The sequence below is a fragment of the Miniopterus natalensis genome, chromosome 3 (genome assembly GCF_054644295.1).
Source record: "Miniopterus natalensis isolate mMinNat1 chromosome 3, mMinNat1.hap1, whole genome shotgun sequence".
In the NCBI taxonomy this organism is placed as follows: Eukaryota; Metazoa; Chordata; class Mammalia; order Chiroptera; family Miniopteridae; genus Miniopterus; species Miniopterus natalensis.
In genome coordinates, this window is record NC_142083.1 from 81,407,384 (window position 1) to 81,430,519 (window position 23,136).

The 23,136-nt window shown below is 43.4% G+C and overlaps 1 protein-coding gene across 2 annotated transcripts; it reads left to right on the forward strand.

Moving 5' to 3' along the window:
- Positions 1-1,588: 1,588 nt before the first annotated feature.
- COQ7 (coenzyme Q7, hydroxylase) lies at positions 1,589-22,440 on the forward strand. 2 transcript variants are annotated; one of them, XM_016196272.2, is made up of 6 exons: positions 1,589-1,853; positions 2,888-3,002; positions 3,726-3,865; positions 4,589-4,657; positions 5,085-5,163; positions 10,940-13,161. In XM_016196272.2, exons 1-5 carry the CDS (start codon positions 1,716-1,718, stop codon positions 5,160-5,162), a joined length of 540 nt encoding a protein of 179 aa, XP_016051758.2. In that variant the 5' UTR covers positions 1,589-1,715; the 3' UTR covers position 5,163; positions 10,940-13,161. The 2 variants fall into 2 exon arrangements, with proteins under 2 accessions (XP_016051758.2, XP_016051757.2); XM_016196271.2 differs by lacking the exon at positions 10,940-13,161 and adding an exon at positions 22,183-22,440 and having other exon boundaries at positions 1,590-1,853.
- The last annotated feature ends 696 nt before the right edge of the window (positions 22,441-23,136 follow it).

Here is a 23,136-nt window from a genome sequence, read left to right on the forward strand (position 1 = left end):
AAATGTAATCCTACCCATCGAAAGTCAGTTGTGTGTTTGAATTCATCCTCTGTACTCAGCCCTTTGCTATTTTTCAGTAAGTGTTTTGTTTTTTTAATGAGTACTGGGTTGTCTTTAAAGTTCTTTCCCGTTGACAGGTTTTGGGGTGGGAGTAACAAATGAAGGAACAAGCGAACAAGATTATTTCAAGAAATACAGTCAGCTCATCATTTTCTGTTTCAATTCCTGGGGCAGTTTTTTGCACCATCTTTCTGCAAGGAGATCAGATTGATGAAAACACCAGTCCTTGGACTAGGAGGCAAAAACTTGAAAGAGGCTACCTTGACTGTCAGATGTCTCAAATTGTTCTTCACATAAAAACATGGCCACAGATGACAGTGAGCCATTGTCTGAAGGCACAGAAGTGAGTAGTACATTATACTTGGCAGTCCAGGAACTGGAGTCCAGTTTCTTGAGTCAATATACTCAGTGAGATGGAGCAGGTTATGCAGAGGAGTAGACCAAAGCTGAGTCACCGTGCTTCAGATCTCCATGTACAAACTCTTTCAGACCTCCATGTCCACACTCTTGTGTTTAGAGTGAAGCGTTTTAAACTCCACCTGGCCAAAATGTTCAAATGCAGAAAGACATATCCCAAATCCCACCAGGCCTACCCCATCACGTTGTGTCCAAAGCACTCAAACTTTTTTAATGAAAAAACTACAGATGTACCAAAAATGAAAATTTCCATACATTTTCTGGGTGTTGAAGTTAGCCTAAATGAAAAGTATCCATTAAAGACATGGTTGTCATACGTAAGCCTTGGAACACATCTCAAGGTGATACCAATACAGCTTAAAGTTCACATTACAAACTAAATAGTCTCTCTGGGTCTCCATTTCCATATCTGCAAAATGGGGTGAAAATAGCTTACATACCTACTTTGTTACAAAACCCTTAGAGAAAAAACTTTTAGGATGTCCTAATGCAAGGCTCAGAGAATATAATCCAGGTGTTACTTACTATTAGCAGATTTTTAAAGACAAATCTAATCTGTCCTGAAGAATTTACATTTTGAAGGCAAGAATAATTCAGTTGAATTGGTTATAGACCATAATGAGATGAAACCTAAGTTCTAAGGCTTATTTCTCAAAATCAGATGCTCATGGAAGCAGGTATTTTAAGAGATCTTAAATCTTTGGTTCTCAGCCTTGGCTACAGAGAAGATTTGTGCACAGAGCTTTTTAAAACTACCAGTGCCCTTCTCCCAGAAATGGATTGGGGAGGAGCATTCATGGTTTTGAAAGCTCCATGGAAGGTTCTGTGCAGCCAGGGTTGGGAACGAAGGGCCAGGAGGAATGGGTGAACTAAAGGAGAACCATGCCTTTCGAGAGCCAGCTGCCACATTAACTGCCTGGGGAGAAAACAGGCTAAGAATTGCCAGATCTTCATACACTTAAAGTGAAACCAGAAATTTAGATATTTAGTTAAGATCTTCTGTTTTAAGTGTAGGTAACTAATTCACTTAAAAACCCCGCACACAATACTTCAGGATAAACAATACCCTTAAGGGCATGTTAACCTGTGGGGAACTCATTTGTTACCTTTGTTCTAAGGTGCCCTTTTCTTCTGTCTGTAAAAGGAGACATCTCAATCTTACTTGAGAGTAATGAAGAATAAACACTTGCATTGCAGCTAGTGGAAGAAGGATCAGTGTCAGATTTTGTAGCTCAGGAATGACTTTAGACAACATCAATCGGGCAGCTGTGGATCGAATTATCCGGGTGGATCATGCCGGTGAATATGGAGCGAACCGCATCTATGCAGGGCAGATGGCCGTCCTGGGTCGCACAAGTGTCGGGCCTGTCATTCAGGTGGGTGCTGCTTCATCTCTCCTGGCCTGGCCTATTGGACAGGGCTTAGGGGGTGGGGACCCCAAGGCCTTCATGCGTTCTCAGGGGACATCGTTCCTCTCCAAACAAGTGAAAATTGGATATTGGGGAGGGGGAAGTGAAAAGCACATGATTCTTTCATGTATAGAGCACAGACGGGCATCTAGTACAGAAACACATATATGGTATATCTGTAGTAGTAAATTTTCATGGTGGGGTGGGTGATAATGAAAAAGGGGTTGAGAAACCATGTTAGATAAAAGTACTAGTTGCTGAGAGGTTGCGTTCCTGCCCCCAATGGAACCCAGTAGAGATATTTTTACTGAGAAGCAGAGAGAGAGACCTGGGTTTTTGGAGTCACATAGACCCAGCTTCACATTCCAACTCTCTCTCACCTGCTACCTATGTCACCTTGGGGAAGTCACATAACCTCTGGATCTTCATTTCCACATCTGAAAAATGGGCTGATAACACCTACCTCATTGTGTTTTCATGAGGAATAAATGGCTGGAATAGAGCAGCTGATACCATGCCTGGCATGTAACAGACACTCGGCACAAGTTAAGTTGCCTTTTCTAAGTCCTCAGACAAGTTACCTCACCTCTCTGTGCCTCACTTTCCTCATCTGTATAATGGGGATAATAATAGTTTGTCCTTCACAAAGCAGTTGTAGAGCTTAAATGAGTTGTCTACATAAAACTATTGACAGCACCCTGCACTTAGGAAGTGCCATGTGTTAGCTGTTATCTTTCCTTTCTCCTTTGATGTACATGATACTTATATGCTAGCAATTTGGAAGGAAGTTACACGATAGCTAATATTTTGCCCTCCTGATTTTGAAATGAGCTGAACTTCTCATTTCTTGTGGGTATGGTTCCTCATCCTTTAATAGGCATCCTGTGGGTCTGAGGGGCTTCTGCTAGAACCATGGTTCAGGGATAGGGCATGGAGCTTCCTTGGGGTACAGCAGGTGGCCTGTATAGAATGCCTGCATGTCTGTATTATGTTTCTTACAGAAAATGTGGGATCAAGAAAAGGACCACTTGAAAAAGTTCAGTGAATTGATGGTTACATTCAGGGTCCGACCGACGGTTTTGATGCCCCTTTGGAACGTGGCGGGGTTTTTGCTAGGTACGTGTCTGTCCAGAAGAGCTTATGGGAGCTGAAGGGCCTGGGATGATCGTATCCTTTAAGTACCACTTCACAATTCTTACTGTGTCCTTCTACAGCCTTTTTTTTACTTAATATTATTCTAAAGTTAAATTGGCTGATTTTTATTTTGCTTAAATTTATTTATGATAGAATCTTAAAATCATTAGTTTTATAAATAAAAGGTACAGTAAAAATGATACAACAGAGAGGGAAACGAAACTACACTAATTCAGTTGTAGCCAGATAATGTTTTCTGACAAAAGTTCTACACCAGAGATCTGCTCACTCTTAAAAAGGGAGGCAAGTAAATAGTATAGAAGAATCAGAGACATACTCACCCCAAATGACAACTCTCTCCTTGCCATAATCAGGTTAGGGAGATCCTTGGAAAGAGAATAGTTCTCTTACTACGTTATTCAAGGTTTAACACTGTGACCGGGTACCACCTAAAACAGTAGTTTTCAACAGGGTCAAGTTGCTCCTAAGGACACTTGGCAATATCTAAAGACATTTTTTGTGTCACATCTGGGGAGGCCAGGGATGCTGCTAAATATCCTACGATGCACAGGACAGACCCCACAACAAGGGATTATCCAGCCCCAAAGTTTATAGTGCCGAAGTTGACAAGCCCTGACCTGATATGCTCTCCCTTACCAGTGGTATCATTCCCATCCTTTTCTGCTCTGGATTTGACAATTCCAGGTGCAGGAACCGCCCTGCTTGGGAGGGAGGGAGCGATGGCCTGTACTGTGGCTGTGGAAGAGTCCATAGCACATCACTACAACAACCAGATCAGGACATTGATGGAGGAGGATCCTGAAAAATATGAGGAGCTTCTTCAGGTATTTGACTACACTCAGAAAGGGGCCGATAGGGGGGAAAGGTGCAGACAGGCAATTTAGTAAGGAAAAAACCCCAGAATGTTAGGGAATGATGGGACCTTAGAAATCAAGGTCAGTGCCTCATTTTAAAGGCAAGCTTACTAAGGCACAGAGAGCTGACGCTGTGTGCCGTGGTCACATGCTTGGGCAGAGGTTGGGAACCCATGTCTTCTGAGCCCGGCCTGTATTCTCTCCTTTCCGGATTATTGGTAGGTCCTGAGCAAATGCTGTTAGCATGAACCCTTCAGATTAAATAAATGAATTAAAAGATACCCCAGATAATAAAAATAAATAAAAATAAAGATCTAAAAAAAATAAAAAATACCCTCAGATAATTTTCCACAGCAGATAAGGGAACAGATATAGGTCTGGCTTTTTGTAAAGCCTAAATCAGGTTGGTAAACTATGGTTTGTGACCGACCACCTGTTTCTGTAAATAAAGTTTTGTTGGAACACAGCTATACCCATTTGTTCACATGTCCATGGCTGCTATCCCCTCTACAGTGGCAGAGTTGAGTAGATATGATAGGGACCATACAAAGCTTAAAGCATTGACTGTCTCTTTACAGGAAAAGTTTACCTACCCATCTTAGATAATAATATGAGGCTTTAGCTTCCAAAATGAGACAGAACACCAAGGGAGTTGGAATGCCGACTTGCTGCTACTTCTTTTTATTTAACCAGGTGATAAAGAAATTTAGAGATGAAGAGCTTGAGCACCATGACATAGGCCTTGAGCATGACGCAGAACTGGTGAGGACCCACCTTTACTGTCGCTTGTGGTGCTTTGGGCACCTTATTTGGAAGGCTGAGGGGCGGGAAGGTTTCTGTTTCCAGAAAAATAAATTTCAAAGTGACTGCCAAAGAAAGAAAACCAATGCACTGCTTTGACAAAGAGCAAGCTCCCAATTGGGAGCCTCAGTTCCTGCTTCCTCCACATCCTTTCCCCGAGCAGCTCCCCCCTTCCGGGTGAGACACCAGGGGACTCAGCACTCAGTGCTTTGGCAGTCACAGGGCATTCTAATCTTTTGAATAGATTTTTCTTTCCAAATTAAAATGAATTGTTTCCTAGATCTTATTTCTTATCCAAAGACATCTCAACCCTGCCAGACATGTATCTCACAATTAAAAGTGAACATAGCACATGCTTCTTTTGTTTGCTTATTGTTGTCTTTAACAGGCTCCAGCATACGCCGTTTTGAAGAAGGTTATCCAGGCTGGATGCAGTGTGGCGATATACTTATCAGAAAGAGTTTAAGGTATGTCCACTTTTCTCTCTGTCTATAAAAGATGATAGTAATTTAACAAGTGAGACTGGCAGAAAAGGAAATGTACAGTTATTGTTGCTGTGCAAGGGCTTCCTGCCCTGTGCTCAAAGAAGCCAATGCTATGACATCGTCTTTTGAGAAGAGAAAGGGCTTTAACTGGGAGGTCCACTGGCAATGAGACAGGAGGCAAAGCTCAAATCTGTCTCCCAGACTGAGGGTTTTGGAGCTACATTTAAAGGAAGAAGCAGGGGGAGTTGTGTATATTTATAGAGTTACATTGATTCAATAGAATGAGAGCCTTGCACTCAGGTGCTTGGGAATCACCGTTTTTCATGCGTGGAATGTTTGAATTCGGGGGTTGGGGTTTGTATGTAGTCCACGGTGGATTTTGACCCAGTGACTTTCAAAGGTTATTCTAGGGTAAATTTTTTCTCTAGTGTGTTGTCCTACTGTTTGAGTATATGATCTGTAACCTTATTCTGCTGTCTCTGAAAAATAACTTGGTATCTCATTAAACAGAATAAGGCCAGTTTATGCTAGTTTTTAGTTTCCCTGGTTATATTATTGTTATGTGAATTTTGTTAAACTGCAAGAGTTGATTTTTTTTCTGTGTATGACATAAGGCTGACAGTTCACCAGGTGCATTCAAATTACAGAAAACAAAGCTGGTCATTGTTTGGTCCATAGCTAATTTTTTCCTAAAACATTGAGAATGAATCATTAAGAAAGTAATAGGAATCTAAAGAAAAATTTGGGTTTACTGGTAACAAAAGGAAATTGAAAACACAACAGTGTTTAAGTTTGATACAAAGCAAGACTGTCAAGTTCCTCAGGTAAGTGGAAGACTCATTGTTTCTATTTTGAATTGTGGATTGAGGGCAGGTTACTTCCATTAGAGAATATACTAAATTGTGGATTATTTGCGAATTTCCAATAATTTTCTTTAGGTCAGTTACCAAAAAAAATGGACCAAAACGGACTAAACTTTTCATACTGTGTTAAAATCTTTTATGATTTGCAAATTTTTAAATAATTTTTCTCTGCTGCACATTAGAATGTCCTGAGGAGCTTTTTAATTAAACTTTTCAGATGGTAAACCAAAAATTCTGAATTAGGGTGGGGCATGGGGTTAGAATGGTTTTCAAAGCTCCCAGGTGACTCTAGTCTGAGTCAGGACTGGGGATCCCTGGCCTAGACTCCAAGTTTCTTGTGGTGAGGAATTACGTCATTAAGGCTTTTGCCTTCCTGGGTTTAATCGGCACTGCATGTTGGGGCATGTTTTGCCTCCAAGGGGTCCACTTTTGAAGGACAGTGGACACTGGATAATTTGGGGTAATTTGGATTAGTCAATGTGATAAGTAAATCAGCCTTCTGATGATAATTGTAGTAAATTAAACATGGGGGAGAAAGGTCAAATGCAATTTCAGATTCCCAACTCCTTAGTGCTAGGTTACGAACAGACATCTGCAGTGTGGCTTAGTGTAGTTGGTTAACAATGGAAAAGCCAAGTTCCTACACAGTGACCGCCTCATGTCTACATTATTTTATAAAGGTGAATTTTACACCTTTACGATATAAGACCACGAGTTTCTTGACGGCGAACAGTCTTTTCCAGTCCCTGCGTGATAGGCTGTAGGTGTCCTAAAGGAAGGAAGACAAGAAATGGAGGGGGAAGGATCAAGATGCTCTTAAGCAGCTGCAGAACTGCTGCGAGGGCAGCCTCCTAGGCTGTTCCCCCTGTCCTCTGGGTCTCTCGATGCCGGGGCGCTCAGGCTAAGGTCCTTGGCCCTGTCATCATCATCTTCTTGGTATCTCATCCCACCTTGTGGCTGATTCTTTCACATGTGTATCTCCACCCCAGATTTCCCATTTTCAAATAGCCCACTTTCTACCTGGCCCCTCCACTTGAAGGTTGAAGAGAATCTTAGGCTCCATCTGCCCCAAGCTGGACTCACCTCCCCTTCCCCCCCAATACTGCTTCCCCAGTGGCCTTCCCTGTCATCGTTAATGGCAACTCCATCTTTCTGGTTCTAGGCCAAAACCCCTGGAGTCACCTTTGACACTTGCCTCTATTATATTCCCGTCTAGTTGACCAGGCCGTCCTGTGGGTTCTACCAAATCCTTTTCATTGCCTTCAGTGCTTCCACTCAGGGCCCACCCACCCTCACCTTTCACCTGGATTATTTTAGAAGCCTCCTAATTATTCTTCCTGCCTTACCCTTGTCCTCCCACAGTTTGTTCTCAACACAGCAGGCAAGTGATCCTTTGAACGATAAGCCAGATCATGTTACTACTCAGCTCAGAACTCCCCTTGGCTTTTCCCAGTTCCCTCAGACTAAAAGCCAAAGTCCCTAAAATGGTTTATAGGACCCTATGCAATCTGTCCCTCTGTGACCTCTTTCTCCTTAACTCTGCTCCAGCCACACAGGTCTTGCTGCTTCTCAGAAATGCCAGGCACACTCTTGCTGTGTGTTCTTTGCAATGGCTGTCCCTCTGCCCAGAGTGCTCTTTCCCAGATATCCACATGGTTCAGATCTCTCACCAACTCCTAAAGTTTTGCTTAAATGTTACCTTTTAAAAGGAGGCCCACCCTGACCACCTTTTTCAAAATTGCACACTTTACCCCACTGCATGCCCCCCTCCCCGCTTGTTCTGCACTCTTTGCCCGCCATAACACTTACCACCGTCTGGCATATTATATAATGTACTTACTAGTTATGTTTTTTCTTGCAAGAATGTAACCTCTGTAGGGCAGGAATCCTTGCTTTAATCACTGACACATAATAGGTTTTCAAGAAATAGTTATTGATGGGAATGAATGAAGAAATTGCACTCTCTTATTAGAAGTCATTTTCACGTAACATAATTCAAGACTACTCCTGTGTGCCTCTCAGCAAAATTCAGTGGAGATTTATTGAAAGGATGCTACCCATCTGGGGTGAGCCCCTGTGCCCCTGGTCTGTACAGATTGTTTTGCTATAAAATTAAAAATCTTACAGTGGGGGTGGGGTAAGGGGGGTGGAGGAGGTAGGAATGAGGGGAAAGATGCTACCAGGAAACCAAAGGAAGGCCATTCTCTATGCTTCTTGTTGATTAAAAAAAAAAAAAAATACAGGATAGGTAACCACATGCAAAAGAATGAATTTAGACCCCTACTTCACAGCATATACAAAAATTAACTCAAAGTGAACCAAAAATCTAAATGTTAATGCTAAAACTCTAAAGCTCTTAGAAGAAAACATATGGGTAAATCTGTGTGATTTAGGATTACACAGCAGTTTTTTGTTTTTTTATTTTTATTTTTTAAAAATATATCTTTATTGATTTCAGAGAGAGGAAAGAAGAGGGAGAGAGAGGGAGATAGAAACATCAATGATGAGAGAGTCACTGATCAGCTGCCTCCTGCACGCCCCCAACTGGGGATCAAGCTCACAACCCGGGCATGTGCCCTGACCGGGAATCGAATCCCGGTCACTTGGATCCTAGATCGATGCTCAACTGCTGAGCCACGCCCAGCCGGGTGGGATTACACAGCAGTTTTTAAAATGTGACACCAAAAGCACATGTGACAAAATAAAAAATAGATAAATTGAACTTAGTCAAAATAAAAACCTTTGTGCTTTGACGACCACTATCAAGAAAGTGAAAAGAAAGCCCACAGAACGGGAGAAAATATTTTCAAGTCAAAAATCTTATAAGACGTTTGTATCTAGATTCTAGAATATGTAAAGAATTCTTACAATTCAACAATGAGACAAATAGCAAAATTAAAAACAGGCAAAGGATTCGAATAGACATGTCTCCAGAGATGTACAAATGACCAATAAACATTTGAAAAGATGCTCAACATCATTAGTCATTAGAGAAAACCACAATGAGCTACCACTTCACACTACTAGGATGGCTATAATCAAAAAGACAATACATCAAAAAGAAATTAGGTGTTGGTGAGGATGTGAGAAGTTGAAATCCTCATAAACTGCTGGTGGGAATGTAAAATGTTGCAGCCCCTTTGGAAAATAACCCGGCAGTTCCTTAGAGAGTTAAACATAGAATTAACCATGTGATACAGTAACTCCTCTCCTAGGTATAATCCCAAAAGGAATGAAAACATGTTCAAACAAATACTTGTACGTGAATATTCATACCAACATTACTCATAATAGCCCAAAAGTGGAAACAACCCAAACGTCTGTCAGCTGATGAATAGATAACTAAAAGTGATGTAGCTATACAATGGAATAGTATTCAGCCATAGAAAGGAGTGAAGTGCTGATACATAACATGGGTGAGTCTTAAAAAGATGATGCTTGGGTACAAAGTTTCAGCATGGAAAGGTGAAAATAGTTCTGGATATGGATGGTGATGATGGTTGCACAACAGTATCCTTAATGCCATTGAACTCTACACATTATAAAGGTTAAAATGGCCCGGCCGGGCGTGGCTCAGCGGTTGAGCGTAGACCTAGGATCCAGGCAATCAGGGTTCGATTCCTGGTCAGGGCACATGCCCTAGTTGAGGGCTCGATCAATGACTCATCATTGATGTTTCTGTCTCCGTCTCTCCCTCTTCCTTTCCTCTCTCTGAAATCAATAAAGATATATTTAAAAAAAAAAAAAAGTTAAAATGAAATTTTATATTATGGATATTTTACCACAAATAATAATTTCTAGACACAAATTGTCACATATTGTATGATTCCATTTGTATGAAATGTCCAGAATAGGTAAACCCATAGAACAGAAACTAGACATGGTTGGCTAAGGGACTGGGGAGTAACTGCTAATGTATATGGAGTTTCTTTTTTGGGGTGATGAATTAGATGGTGGTGATAGTTACACAACTGTGTGAATACACTAAAAACCACTGAATTGTACACTTTAAAGTAGTGAATTTTATGGCATGTGAATTGTAATAAAACTATACAGGGTTTATAGTTTTCTGTGGTATCTGAAAGCAAATTTCAATTGAGGCTGTTGAGTGGGGAAGCACTTTCTTTAATGTACGTACCGTCCTTCAAGACAGCAGAGCATATAGAAGCCTTGATCTTTGAGATGCTGGTGGTATTTGTTGCCCTTCCATATCAAAGCTAATTTTGTAAGTATTGCAGTCAGGAATCTTAGGCATATGACGGCACTTTGTACAATCCTTATTAAAAGCCCAGACTTGTTGCTGTTTGTTTAGCATCCCCTTCAGAATTGATGCCTAATGTTTTATGCTTCTGAGAGCTTCTAAAACACAAACAGAGAGATTTTATGGATTCCCATTTGATTGTTTTTTATTGCATTACAGCTTGTCCTCGTGTAATCTTGTCTTTCCCTTACTTTATTGCTCTGACCTTTCAGAGGAAATGTGATTTTAAAATTGGACACCATCCAAAGATGATGCCAGCATGACAAAGGATGTTGTTCTTGCAAGTAGTATAGTTCCAAAGATGTGATCTGAGCTATTGTTCTCTGCATGTGTGATTTCCTCTCTACTCAGCAGTGGTATCAACTGTGAGCATGTTGGAAATGCAGAACTTTGGGCTCCTCCCCAGGCCTACTAAATCAGAATATGCATTTTAACAAGATGCGGTGGTTTTAAAGTATGTCCACCAATTCCTTGATACTCCTCTGCTCAAGACAAGTGGAACCTAATTCTTTCTTGAGTATGGGCTGTCCTTAGTGACTTATTTTTAACAAACAGAATATAGTGGGAATAATGGAGTATGACTACAAGGCTGGTAGGTCATAAAAGACATTGCAGCTTCCACCTTTCTCTCCAGGATTACTCACTCTCGGGGAAGCCAGCTGCCATGAGATGAGAACACTCAGGCGGTTACTCTGTGGAGAGGGTCACATGGCCAAGAACTGAGGCTCCCTGCCTATAGCATCTTGGAAGTGACATCTTGTGTGACATCTTGGAAGTGAATCCATCAGCCCCAGTCAAGCCTTCAGATGACTGCAGCCAACATCTTGACTGCAGCCTCATGAGAGATCCAGAGCCAGAATCACCCACCACTCAGCTAAGCCAGTCCTGAATTCCTGACTTTCAGCAACTGTGTTAGATAATAAATGTTTGTTTTCAGCTGCAGAGTTCTGGGCTGCTTTGCTAAAAAAGCAATAGATAATAACCAGTGCCCAACACTTGCAGGTGATTTGGAAGCACAGTAAAGTTTGAGAAGCATTGAACTAGACCACGAACTAGAAGGCAGAGACCGTCTGAATCCTTTCCATATCTTCAGAGCCCAGCACAGTGTTTGACACTCAGTAAATTTTTCTTAGACTAAATACAAAGTTAAATTGCCCTGTTTTTAAAAAAATTAAAACTTTTTTGTAATAAATAATGTGTGTATATGTATGTATACATGGTGAAATACTCCAGCAATGCTAAAGCATATTTACAGTGACAGATAAATCTCCCTGTAGACTGCTTGTTGATTAACAGGAAAACTGACTACTTGCTTTACTTTGTGATTAACTATTAGCAATCTGCCACATAAGACAATACAATTTTTCTTTCTTTTTTTTTTCCCTTCCAAAAGTAATGCTTGCTTCAGAATCAAACAACATGAACTGCATATTAGTAAAAAAGAAAAGAAAGCACCCTTCCAAACTTATTCTTAGAAGTAACCACATTAATAATTCATTGTGTACCTTTCCAGACTTAAAAAACACACAACCTTTTATCCATACATGTACATATCTGGGTTTGTACTGTTCCCCAGATGGAGTGATACTGTGCATCTTGATCTGCAATTTGTCTTTTTCATTCGGTGACCTACTTGGCCATCTTTCCAAGTCAATACATATAGATCTCCCTCATTCTTTTAATTGGCTGCAATAATTTTCTTCCATTATACAGCTGAGCCACTGCAGCACCGTGCCAGTTCCTTACCTCCGTAGACTGCTTTACCCCCTGAACTCTCAGGACCACACTGTTGGACACACACTCTCCTCGTTCGCCCATTTAGAGTGTGCTAGGTGCTGGAGAGGCTTGAATTTAACCGCGAGGCCATCTGGCCCGTTCTTATTTCCTCTCTTCCCCTATCAGTGGACATTTAGGTTATTAGTACCAGACTTTGGGGACCTCTAATGCTTCAAGGGGACCACATTTGAACATAGTTTCTATGGAATTTCAGGAGGAGGGGCCCTTCCGGACTCTTAACCCTTTTGGAGATCCCAGACCTCCTTGAGAATATGATAAAAACTCTGGGTGGGCCCCATAGACTCCTAAAGATCCTCCTTAAGACCCCTGGATCCCAGTGATTTGTGGAGAAGAAAACCCAACCTTTCCCAACGGAGGGAAACAAAGAAACCTTTCCTCAAAAGGGCCTTTTTTTTTTTTTTTGGCTCTGCCAGAGCACAAAGCACTTTTCTATTGAATACGTTATCAAGGTTTAAAAGGCCCCTCTTGCCTTCGGGACATGCTTCCTCCCACTCCTGCCTCCCTTAATGGCAGCCCTGCTGGGCTGTGACTGAACAGGATGGGTCCTTTGATCCTGGTTCTCAAAGAAAGATTTGCTGCTGGGCTCGCCAAGGGCAAGGAAGGTCTAGGGCTTCCCAGTGCCGGCCTGCAGACACCAGGGGGCGCCCTTGCCCCGGAGTCCTGAGTCCAGCGGCCCTTACCAACTCTGTTAGTCATTCCCATAATGTCATAGGGACAATGCCTGCGGAGCGTGGACAGGCAATTGCTACATGTTGTGATAATCTGGCCCCAATAATCCCACCTCCTGATTTTTACCTTAGGTGAGAGTGGACTGTCACATTTGCACACTGTGAGATGCGGAAGACTCGCTCAGCTGGCTGCTCTACTCTGAGGGGGCCACTGGCTTGTGCATCCTTGTCAGGGAGGAGGCATTTTCTTTTTCAGAAAAGGAAGAGAGAGGAAAACACAGGGGAGACTGACTAGTCTCTGTCTAGGGAGTGCTGCATGAAACCAGCATTAAGCACCAAGTAGTGTCCAAGGGGCTGCACTGCGTGCATATTCATTAGTTGGCACTGCTCCCTAGACCCACCTTGCTCACCTACACCTTTCTAGGATCCCCATGCTCAGCCCCTCTCCTGATGAAGGCTCTTTGCCCTTTCAAACCCCCTATCTCTTGGGTGAACTCATCCCACACCCTGTCTCCTATTCCTGCATTTCCTAGCTTCCTGCATTGGCATTGCATTTTATCATTGCATGGTTGTTACCTGCTTTCCTACCATTTCTCCAACTTGGCAGTGAACTTCTCAAAGTCAAGGGCTGTCCCCAGTACCTGGAGCTTAGCAGGCCCTCAGCCAACAGTTGATAAATGAGTCTAAGCTAAAAACAAATCATGTGGGCTCATAGAATGGAATAAAATAATTGAAACAAGTAGTGACAACAATCTGATCTTGGTGTGAGCACACCTAGAAACATCTGGATCAAAGTATGAAGTGGGGAAGGGTCAGACTTGTGGGTGTCCTTCAGTCCTCTTGTCCATCTGCACTTCAAACCCAGCATAAGCCTGACAAACATTTTACCCGCAACCATGTCTCAACTCTTCTCCCTAAAAATGCCTTTTCTTTATAGCTGCTGTGTTGTTTTTTGAGAACTACTCTTCATGATACTTTTTGTTGCCCTTTTAAAAATCTCAATTGTATTTCCAGTTATACAGAATTTCCTGATGATTAATTTTGGAATATATATATTTTAAATATATCTTTATTGATTTCAGAGAGAGGAAGGGAGAGGGAGAGAGAGAGATAGAAACATCAATGATGAGAGAGTCATTGATGGGCTGCCTCCTGCACACTCGCGACCGGGGATCGAGCAACCCGGGCATGTGCCCTGACTGGGAATCGAACCCCGATCGCCTGGATCCTTGGTTGACGCTCAACTGCTGAGCCACGCCCGGCCGGGCAATTTTGGAATTCTTAACTAGGCATGCACGTCAGACTAAACTCTTGAGGTTAAAAAACAATTTCCTTATGCTCCTGCTCCCCCCACTCCTGCTGAAGCAGGCACTATAGGGCTGGTCTAAGGGACAGATGTAGTTTCAAAAACACACAAGGGCTTGATGTGCACCCTGGTTAAGAATCAGTGATTTAATTCCACAAGGGCTTTATTTTAAATCTGCCCCCAAATTGATGCTTTTCCCTGAGGGCTGATTCAGGATTTACATTCTGTCCCACTTTTCCTGCAGTTTTCTGCTAAGGTGTGACTTGTTCCGATTTTCTCCAGCCCATTTGATGCCGTGACAGCTGGAAACATGTTCCAGATCAAGTTGTCTTCATCATATGGAAACAATGGTGACAGCAATGCTCCCCGTTCTACTGTGTGTGGGGGGGAGGGGCAGCCTTTGTGTGGTATTATCCATGCCTAACTTCCAAGTGGCTTTATGGAAACAATAAAAAATTGCATGGAGATGCCACCTGTTGCACTCACTTGCTGATGCTCTGTGCATGTGATTAAATAAGACAACCTGGGCATTTTAAGATTAATTATCTCAGGTACTTATTTGGCCACTTTAAGGGACCATATTATTCTAAGTGCTGTACAATGAAAGAATTTTAGAATATGACTCCCTTATATCATTTAGAAGAGACAAAATATCTCACCTTTGCTTCTAATCAGTATTAGCTCTGCTAAATGAGAAACCCAGAAGTCATTTTCTTCAGGTATGGTTTGATCCAGGAGCTCAAACCAAACACCTGGTTTCTCTTTCTCCTAGCTCTGCTTTACACAGTGTTGAAGTTGGGCTCCTAGCGGTCCTCCTCATGTAAGGTAGCAGAATTGCTGCAGCACTTTAATCACCTCCTAATACTCCTCCATCCACAAAAAGGGTGAGGGTCTCTTCCTCTAGCTTCTGCAGAAGAGAGAGAAAAGTTTCCTTTCCCAGAATCCATAGCACATGCCCCCCTCCCCACCTCTAGTCTCATTTTTCTCCAATATGTCCCACTCCTTGCTCCCCCCACCCCATGACTGGCCTGGGGAATTGTGGTGCTCTCACTGGCCAGGCCTGGTCACATGGTTGCTCCTGAACCTGGTGGAGTGGGGACAACCCCACTTAAGCCACATGGCCCAGAGTGGGGTAGGGATGGTTTCCACAAAGGAAGCCAGAGTCCCCTCACCAGGTGAAGGGAGAACAGATGTTGGGCAGGTAAAAAGGCCTGATGTCCCCTGAGCCCAGGAGGTCCTGGTGGACGCAGAACTTGAGTGGTTATAAATGGGGCATTGGGTCCAGGATGGACTGGATCAGGGAGGATGAGACTGCGGGGATATTGCTATAGTGTTCCACTTGATGATGGATGAGGACCTGAGTGAGGGCTCTGTAGTTACAGAGGCAGTGTAGCATAGTGGTCTGAAGCACCTGGTTGTGAATTCTTGCTCTACCGTTTACCAGGTGTTACCTAACCTCTCTGCCTTGATTTACCCACCTGTAAAATAGTTGCTCCTGGGTTATCATGAATCAAGCTGAAAACATGCTAAGTGGAAGAAGCCAGTCACAAAGGACCACATATTATATGATTCCATTTACGTGAAATGTCCAGAATAGGCAAATCTATGCATAGAGACAGAAAGTAGATTAGTGATTGCCTAGGGCTGGAGGGAATGGGAGTGTTGGAGGGTGATAGCTTTGGAGTTTAGGGTTTCTTTTCAGGATAATGTTCTAAAATGTTCTAAAATTGACTGTGGTGTTGGTTGCACAATGCTGTGAATATACCAAAAGTCATAGGAGTGTACACCTTAAATCAGTGAATTGTATGGTATGTGAGTTATATCTCAATAAAACATTTTTAAAAGATAATATGTGTCGTCCTGGCCGGTGTGACTCAGTTGGTTGAGTATCATCCCATGCACCGAGGTCTTGGTTCGATTCCCAGTCAAGGCACATGCCCAGCTCGGGTTGTGGGCTTGATTCCCAATAGGGTGCATGCAGGAGGCAGCCAATCAATATTACTCGCTCCCTCTCCCTTCCTCTCTCTAAAGTCAATAAAGAAAACCACATTTTTTAAGGAATATGAGTCAAGTGCTTTGAACAGTGCCTAGCACATTCCCTTTGTCTGCCTCATCACACCCGGAGGTCACAGTAGCTTCCAGCTGTCAAAGGACCTTGGAAGCTTCACCGTCCCTCAAGCTTAAGTCCCCTTCATCCACCCTTCACCTTTCTGAGCAGTCTCATCATTAAACTCCCTTCAGTTACCCCCATTTGAATGCCTCTCATTCCTGCCAGGACCCTGACTGCATGGAAAGCACCTCCAGAGGAAGAGCAGGGCTTGTTGGCTAATCAGTCAGGTGGACACACAAAAGTGACTAGTGATGGTTAATTTTATGAATCCACTTGACTGGATTACGGGTGCCCAAACATTTGTTCAGACATTAATCTGGGTGTTTCTGTGAGGGTGTTTTTGGTTGAGATTAATATTTGAATTGGGTAGACTGAGTAAAGCAGATTGCCCTCCCTAATGTGGGTGGGCCTCAGCCAATCAGTTGAAGGACAAAAAGGCTGACCCTCCTGAAAGGAAAGGGAATTCCTCCGGCCTGACTGCTGAGCTGGGACATTGGTCTTTTTCTACCTTCAGACTTGAACTGAAACATTGGCTCTTGGGTCTGGAGTCGCCAGCTTTCAGACTGGAACCCCACTCTTGGCTCTCCTGGGTCTCCAGTTTGCTGACTGCAAATCTTGAGACTTGTCAGCCTCTGTAATCACGTGAGCCAATTCCTTATAAGTCATCTTTCTCTCTCTCTCTCTCTATATATATATGTATACACACACGCTCTTAGTTCTGCTTTTTCTCCAGAACCCTGACTAAAACAGGACCTAAAGGAAAGATGCGTCAATGGTGAGTTTCAGATTAAATAGGAAAATTATCAAAATATAGGACAGAAATAAGGAAATCATGTCAAGGGAAGTGACTGGTTTTGAAAGAAGGTTTTTCTTTCATTCACAAAACATTTATTAAAATAGCATCTGCCCTGTGCCAGATAAAGGGCCAGCCACTGGAGATTAAAAGATCTACCCTGCTGTATAAACTAGAGGCCAAAATCCAGCCTTCTGGCTCTTTCTTCAACCTCACTGTCCACATCGAATTAATCTTAGGATCTGTAATTTTACCTCCTCAGATTGCTCTCAGATCTGTTTCCTTGGCATGTAGACAGGGGCTCTCATTGGAACCACCATCCCCCTTCCTTTTAGATCCACATTTTGTAATGATTTCACTTAGGGTTCAGAAGGAGCCTGGACCTTTTTGAGGTGTTTGAAGAGTTATTGTATGTGAAATTAGGAAATGGAAAGTCACTGATATTGGTCAGAGTATGTGGGCATAAAGTATATTTCCATTTCTGTATTCCTTAAGGCGATAAGGAAGGGTGCTGCTAACAATGTTAAGTGTTTATTGGGAAGAAATAGTGTCTGAAAAAAAATTATCTGCAGTTTTTCTATGAAACGCCATTAGTTAAAACGGACTATAGTAGAGGAAAGATGGGATGGGGAGAAGGCATCTCCAGATAGGGAGAAAAAGACACCAACAAGGCGACAGCTAAGGCTGAGAGTCTGAGCTCCTGAGGGTTACTTCATGCTTCATACTTTTTCCCCATCTGAGGGAAGGGAACCTTAAGAAAGCTATAGCAAGAAGGGACAGCTTGGATCACTCCCAGCTTTTTGGAGTAACATGGGACGTGGTGCTTATCCACCCATTTCTATGAGAGCCCAGGGGAGGCCCTCAGGCTGTCTCCCCACTGCAACTGGATGTGCCCGTGGGAGTTTGTTTGGGTCAGTGACATATAATCAGAAGCTCTTAGGTGAGATTTTCAGGAAAGCTGCTCAGGAATGGGGGCAGATAACTGGAAGCTGCTTTTTTTTTTGCCTTCCCACAAATGTTGCCTCCAGCCTGGGATACGGATATCATGGCTGAACTCCATGAAGATATAATACAGCTCAACGTGTGCAGAATGACTTGTGTATAGGCATTTGCTACAGCATTATTTGTGATGGCAAACTTCTGTAACTGACCTCAGTAGCTGCCAGGAGGGGACCAGCTAAGCAGCTTACAATTCAGCCGAAATAGGGATTACTCTGTAGCCAGGGAGAATGCGGTGTCTCTGTTGTGATACAGAAAGTTCTCCAGCACTGACTGTAGTGGGGGTAAACCAAGACGCAGAACAGTGTGTAGTAGAGGTGTAGCTCGGACCCCAGTCAAACCACTTCACTAGCCTGATGAGCTAGGCTTTACCTCTCTAGGCCAGGAGTCAAGTTTTATTGGAACACAGCCTTCGTTTACCTATCTGTGGCTGCTTTCCTGCTGCATTGGCAGACTTGAATAGTTGCAACAGAATGCCTATGGCCCGCAAAACTAAAATATTTACTTACTGGCCCTTATAGAAAACATTTGCTGACCCCTTGATCTAGGCCTTAGTCTCATTATCTTTTAAATGGGTTGCAAAAACATGACTTGCTTCATAGAGATTGTAAGAATTAAGCAGCTCAATGATGATAAAAACTACTGAGCATGCGCAGCAAATTCTCAATAAATGTAGTAATGATCATGATTTTCTCACTGGTTTTAGTCTGCTCCAGTAGAAACTTCCCTGTAGCTATTTAACCGGTATAAGTTTTTTGCTAATCCAGGTAGATTGCTTTAGCTATGAAAGGGTAGCTTCTAAATCTAGTGAACGTGTGTGTTGGGAGGTGGGGGTGTTGGCACTGAGTTGAGGGATGAGAAACCAGTGGTGGTTAAGCCTCTACCACAGGTCCTCGAAGGCTGTCATTTTGTTCAACATTGTTTTGTTATAACATTGATAAGATGCTGTAGGAACTTAACTCTTGTTTATATCAATTAGCCTTTGGTAAAATTGGTTCCTTTATATGTCATTTCACTTAAAGTCGCAGAATTTATCAACGGCGTTAAGTGAGGACTGAACTGTACTATGTGGCAGGCATGTGCTAGGTCTTTCCATGTGTTACTTCATGTGATCCATACTATCAGGAAACTTGAAAATCAAAAGGAAGGGATGAGTAGTTGATGATCCTCGGTAAGTCTCTCTGAGCTGGGACTCAAACTCAGCACTGCTTACCTCCAAAGCACATGCTCTTTCTGCTCTAGAAGCACCTAATTACTGAGCTGTGTCCACTACCAGGCAATCCTTGAACCGCTGCACACCTCCTCTGCGGTTTGCCAAGGATGGTTCTGGTCTGTGCCTGTTTTCTGACTTAATTATTCATGGCAATCAGTTTCCCTCTCAAGAGTGTCTGAGTTTGGACAATAAATTCTAGAGCCCCCATTATAACAGACAGTACTTTCAATGCCAGTTCAGTGAAGGCTGAGGTGTTTGTTTCGTTCACTGAGTGTATTCCAAGCACCTAGAACAATATGGCACAGAGTAAGTGGTCAGTAAGTATGTGTTGAATCAATGGATGTTGAGTGAATTATCAATAATCCACACGGGTACCTGTCAGGTGAACAAAAGCCACACAGTGGGTTGAGGATTGTTCTCTTAAAATAACTCTGAACACACAGGTGCCTGGCTCTTGGTCCCTCTGTGTGGTTACAGCAAGCTGTGCCTAGTTTGGGTCTTGTGTTTTTACTCATGCAAATGGAACCCCTGCTTCATATCAGGATGGCCCAGGTTGGTCATCCAGGTGAAGGAAGTGAGTGTTGTTCAAGGCCTCCTATGGGAGGGGGGAGTTTGGGGGGATCCCTCATGCAGGGTCAGAAATAAAACATCAAATCCAGCCTCGGGTGGCTCTGCGGAAGAAAAGGGAGGTAGATTGTATGCTCAGCACAGCCCTGACGTAAAGGTGAGGCTGATAATCCATCCCTTTTATGCACACAGTGTGTCATGGGCCACTTCCAGCGCAGGAGAAAGCCTGACCTTTGGAGAGGGCTATAAAAAGACAGCCGAATTCACTCCTTTCCTCATAGTGTGCCTTTAACAAAGGAGGGAAAGTGAAGGGCTCCTGTGTCCAAGTGAAGGGTACACAAAGGCAGCTCGGCATCCTGTCTAGCTGATGGCCAGCCGCTGCTTAGATTCTGGGCAGCCTGATGTCGCCGGCAGAACCCAGCAGAGGGGCATCCTTTCCTCCCCGCCCTCCAGCACCGTCAGGCTGGAACGGGGAGGCAGTTTGGGAAGACTGCTCAGGAGCTTCAGAGCCAGGAAGGAGTCTGAGTCCGAGTTTATTGGCAGTGCTGGCGTTTGGAGTCAGAAATAACATCTGTATTTGTGATGAGCTCAAGTGATCCAATGAAGGGTGTCACACCCTCCAGTGAGAGTCTTCAAAGCTGCAATTGATGAAGACATTACAAAGGATGAGAGTGGCAGGTTTCAGAGAAAACAGCAGTGTGCTGTCTCCCAGAAACTCTATATACCTAGTTGACTTTTTTCTAGGGCTGGAACCCATCACTGCATTTCTCTAGTTGAGCTTTGTAGGAAGTTGTTTCTTAGGTCCATGTTGAAGGGAAATAGCCATCTTTAAATACTAATTGTGCCCAGCAGGTGGGAACTGGGATGGAGTGAGGGGACAATAGCAGATACATGGCTTCCATCTTACACCCACCGAAAGGCTTGTGCTTATAGACTCAATGGTAGACGGTGGTTCCCCTGCCATGTTTGCATTGTGACTCCTCCCCCTCCCCTCCCCTCCCCTCCCCTCCCCTCCCCTCCCCTCCCCTCCCCTCCCCTCCCCTCCCCTCCCCTCCCCTCCCCTCCCCTCCCCTCCCCTCCCCTCCCCTCCCCTCCCCTCCCCTCCCCTCCCCTCCTCCCTTGCCCTCCCCCTCCCCCTCTCTCTTTTCATTTTTGTTCCCACCTCTTCCTGCCATGGTTGAATTCACATAAATTACAAAGGATGGGGCTTCTCTATTTGACCCTAACAGGAAAACTATAAATGGTAGAGATTTAGACACCATGGAGAGATTCAGATACCACCAAAAAGTGACCAATATTCAAAACCAGGCACTTTTTCCAGGTGCCTGCTCATCATTAAATTAGTATATGTCCATATTCCTGGCATCTTTTCTGAAAAACCCCTGCAGACGTTCCCGTCTCTGTTGAAATCAAAGCAAACACTGTGAAACCACCATAGCTGTCTTCTTTACCAACCTGTCCCTCACTCCCATCTCCATGGAAATTATTTATTTCAGTAGAAGGATAACAACAGGTGGGCCAGGAGCTCAAATGGAATTCAAGGCTGAATGTCTGTGTACCTCCAGATTTATATGCTGAAATCAGACCCCCAATGTGATGGTATTAGGAAATGGGGCCTTTGAGAGGTGATTAGGTCATGAGGGTGGAGCTCTCACATATGGGATTAGCGTCCTTATAAAAGGGACCCCAGAGAGCTCCCTTGCCCCTCTGCCATGTGAGGATACAGTGAAAAGACTGCTGTCTGTGAACCAGGACATGGGCTCTCACCAGACACCAAATCTGCTGGTATCTTGACCTTGCACTTCCCAGTCTCCAGAGCTGTGAGAGAGAAATTTTTGTTGTCTATAAGCCACCCAGTCTACGGTATTCTGTTACAACAGCTCAAACCGGCTAAGAAATACAGCATCAATTATGGAGACAGCTCTTGCCAACATTTAAGAGATGGACTTTGGGATTCTTTGGGAGTGCGAGGAAGATATTCAGAAGCAAGGAAACCCTCCTTCCTCTCACTTCCAATCTCATAGAGGAGAGGCTCAAACCAACCTAAATATAGTCATGGTTGGACCCAGGAGCTCAAGTGAAACCATCAGCAATTTCTATTTCTAGTATTGGTAGTCCTTTCCTTTCTACAAGCCTTTCCCCTGTGTTGGCAAGATGCCTGCCAGCATCTCCAGGCCTACAGTCTAATGGACCAGCAACTCTGATAGAAAAAAGACTTCTCTTTCTCAGTTTTCCAGTGAAAGTCCAAGATTGACTCAAGTAAATTGCAAATGGCCTCAAATTCTTTGCAGCTCCTTCTACTAAGAGGTGAAATTTATTGCACCACTCTTTAAATCTGGGCTAGATTTGTAACTTGTGTTACTAATAGAATGTAGTAAAAGCAACTGTGTGAGTTCCAAGCCTAAATCTCAACCTGCTTTTCAGTCTTTGCTCTGGATTTCTTTGAATGCTGCTGCCACAGCAACAAGCCTGGAGTAACCTACTGGAGGATAAGAAATTTCATGGATCAGAAGCATTCTGTTCCAGGTGTCCCTAGACAAACCAGCCTACCAACCACTGGACACTGAGTAGGTCATCCTAGAACATTCAGCTCCAGGCAAACCACCAAGATACTACTGAGATCAATGAGCTGGCCTAGAGCAGAAGAACCACCCTGCCTATCCACAGAATTGTGAAAAATAATAAATGTTTCTTATTTAAGTCTTAAGGTTTGGAATGTTTGTTATACAGCAAAAGCTAACTGATACTTATGGATCAACTTGGGTCACCTTCTCACCCTGAATCACACAGTGAGCAAGGGGATACTGTGCTATTAATGGACCAGCCTAGGTCATGTGTCTGCTCCTGGAGCTGAGGGTTGTGGCCAGTTCCACTCAAATCAAATAGAGAGCTGGGGAGGGGAAGTTCCCAAGAAAAATCAGATACTGTCACCAGATGGATACCAAGGAAACAGGAACAAGACATACCTACTAGAGTGGTCTAACCTATACTGGTAATCTAGGGGAGCTTGCATTAATGGCCTCAATTCTAGTTCTCATTTGCAGCATAGCCTGAAGGACAACACTTTCTCTTTGACATTCAATTCAAAGAGCTATCATGGTGTAATGGCACAGGCATTGGGTGGGAGGCAAGTGGATTGAGTTTAATTGTTGGTTTTATCTGCTCTTGGCTGGATGGCTCTGGACATGTTTTGTAATCCCTCTGAATTTTTGTTTCCTCATCTGCCAAGTGGGGGATGATATTAATACCCACCTGTTATATAAAAGTTGGCTATGAGCATTAGTGATAATAAATGGAAAGCACAGTGCTTAACACACAGCAGGGGCTCAGGAACACTTGTGGATTTGCAGATACAACCAGGTGCCTAGAAGCCAGGTC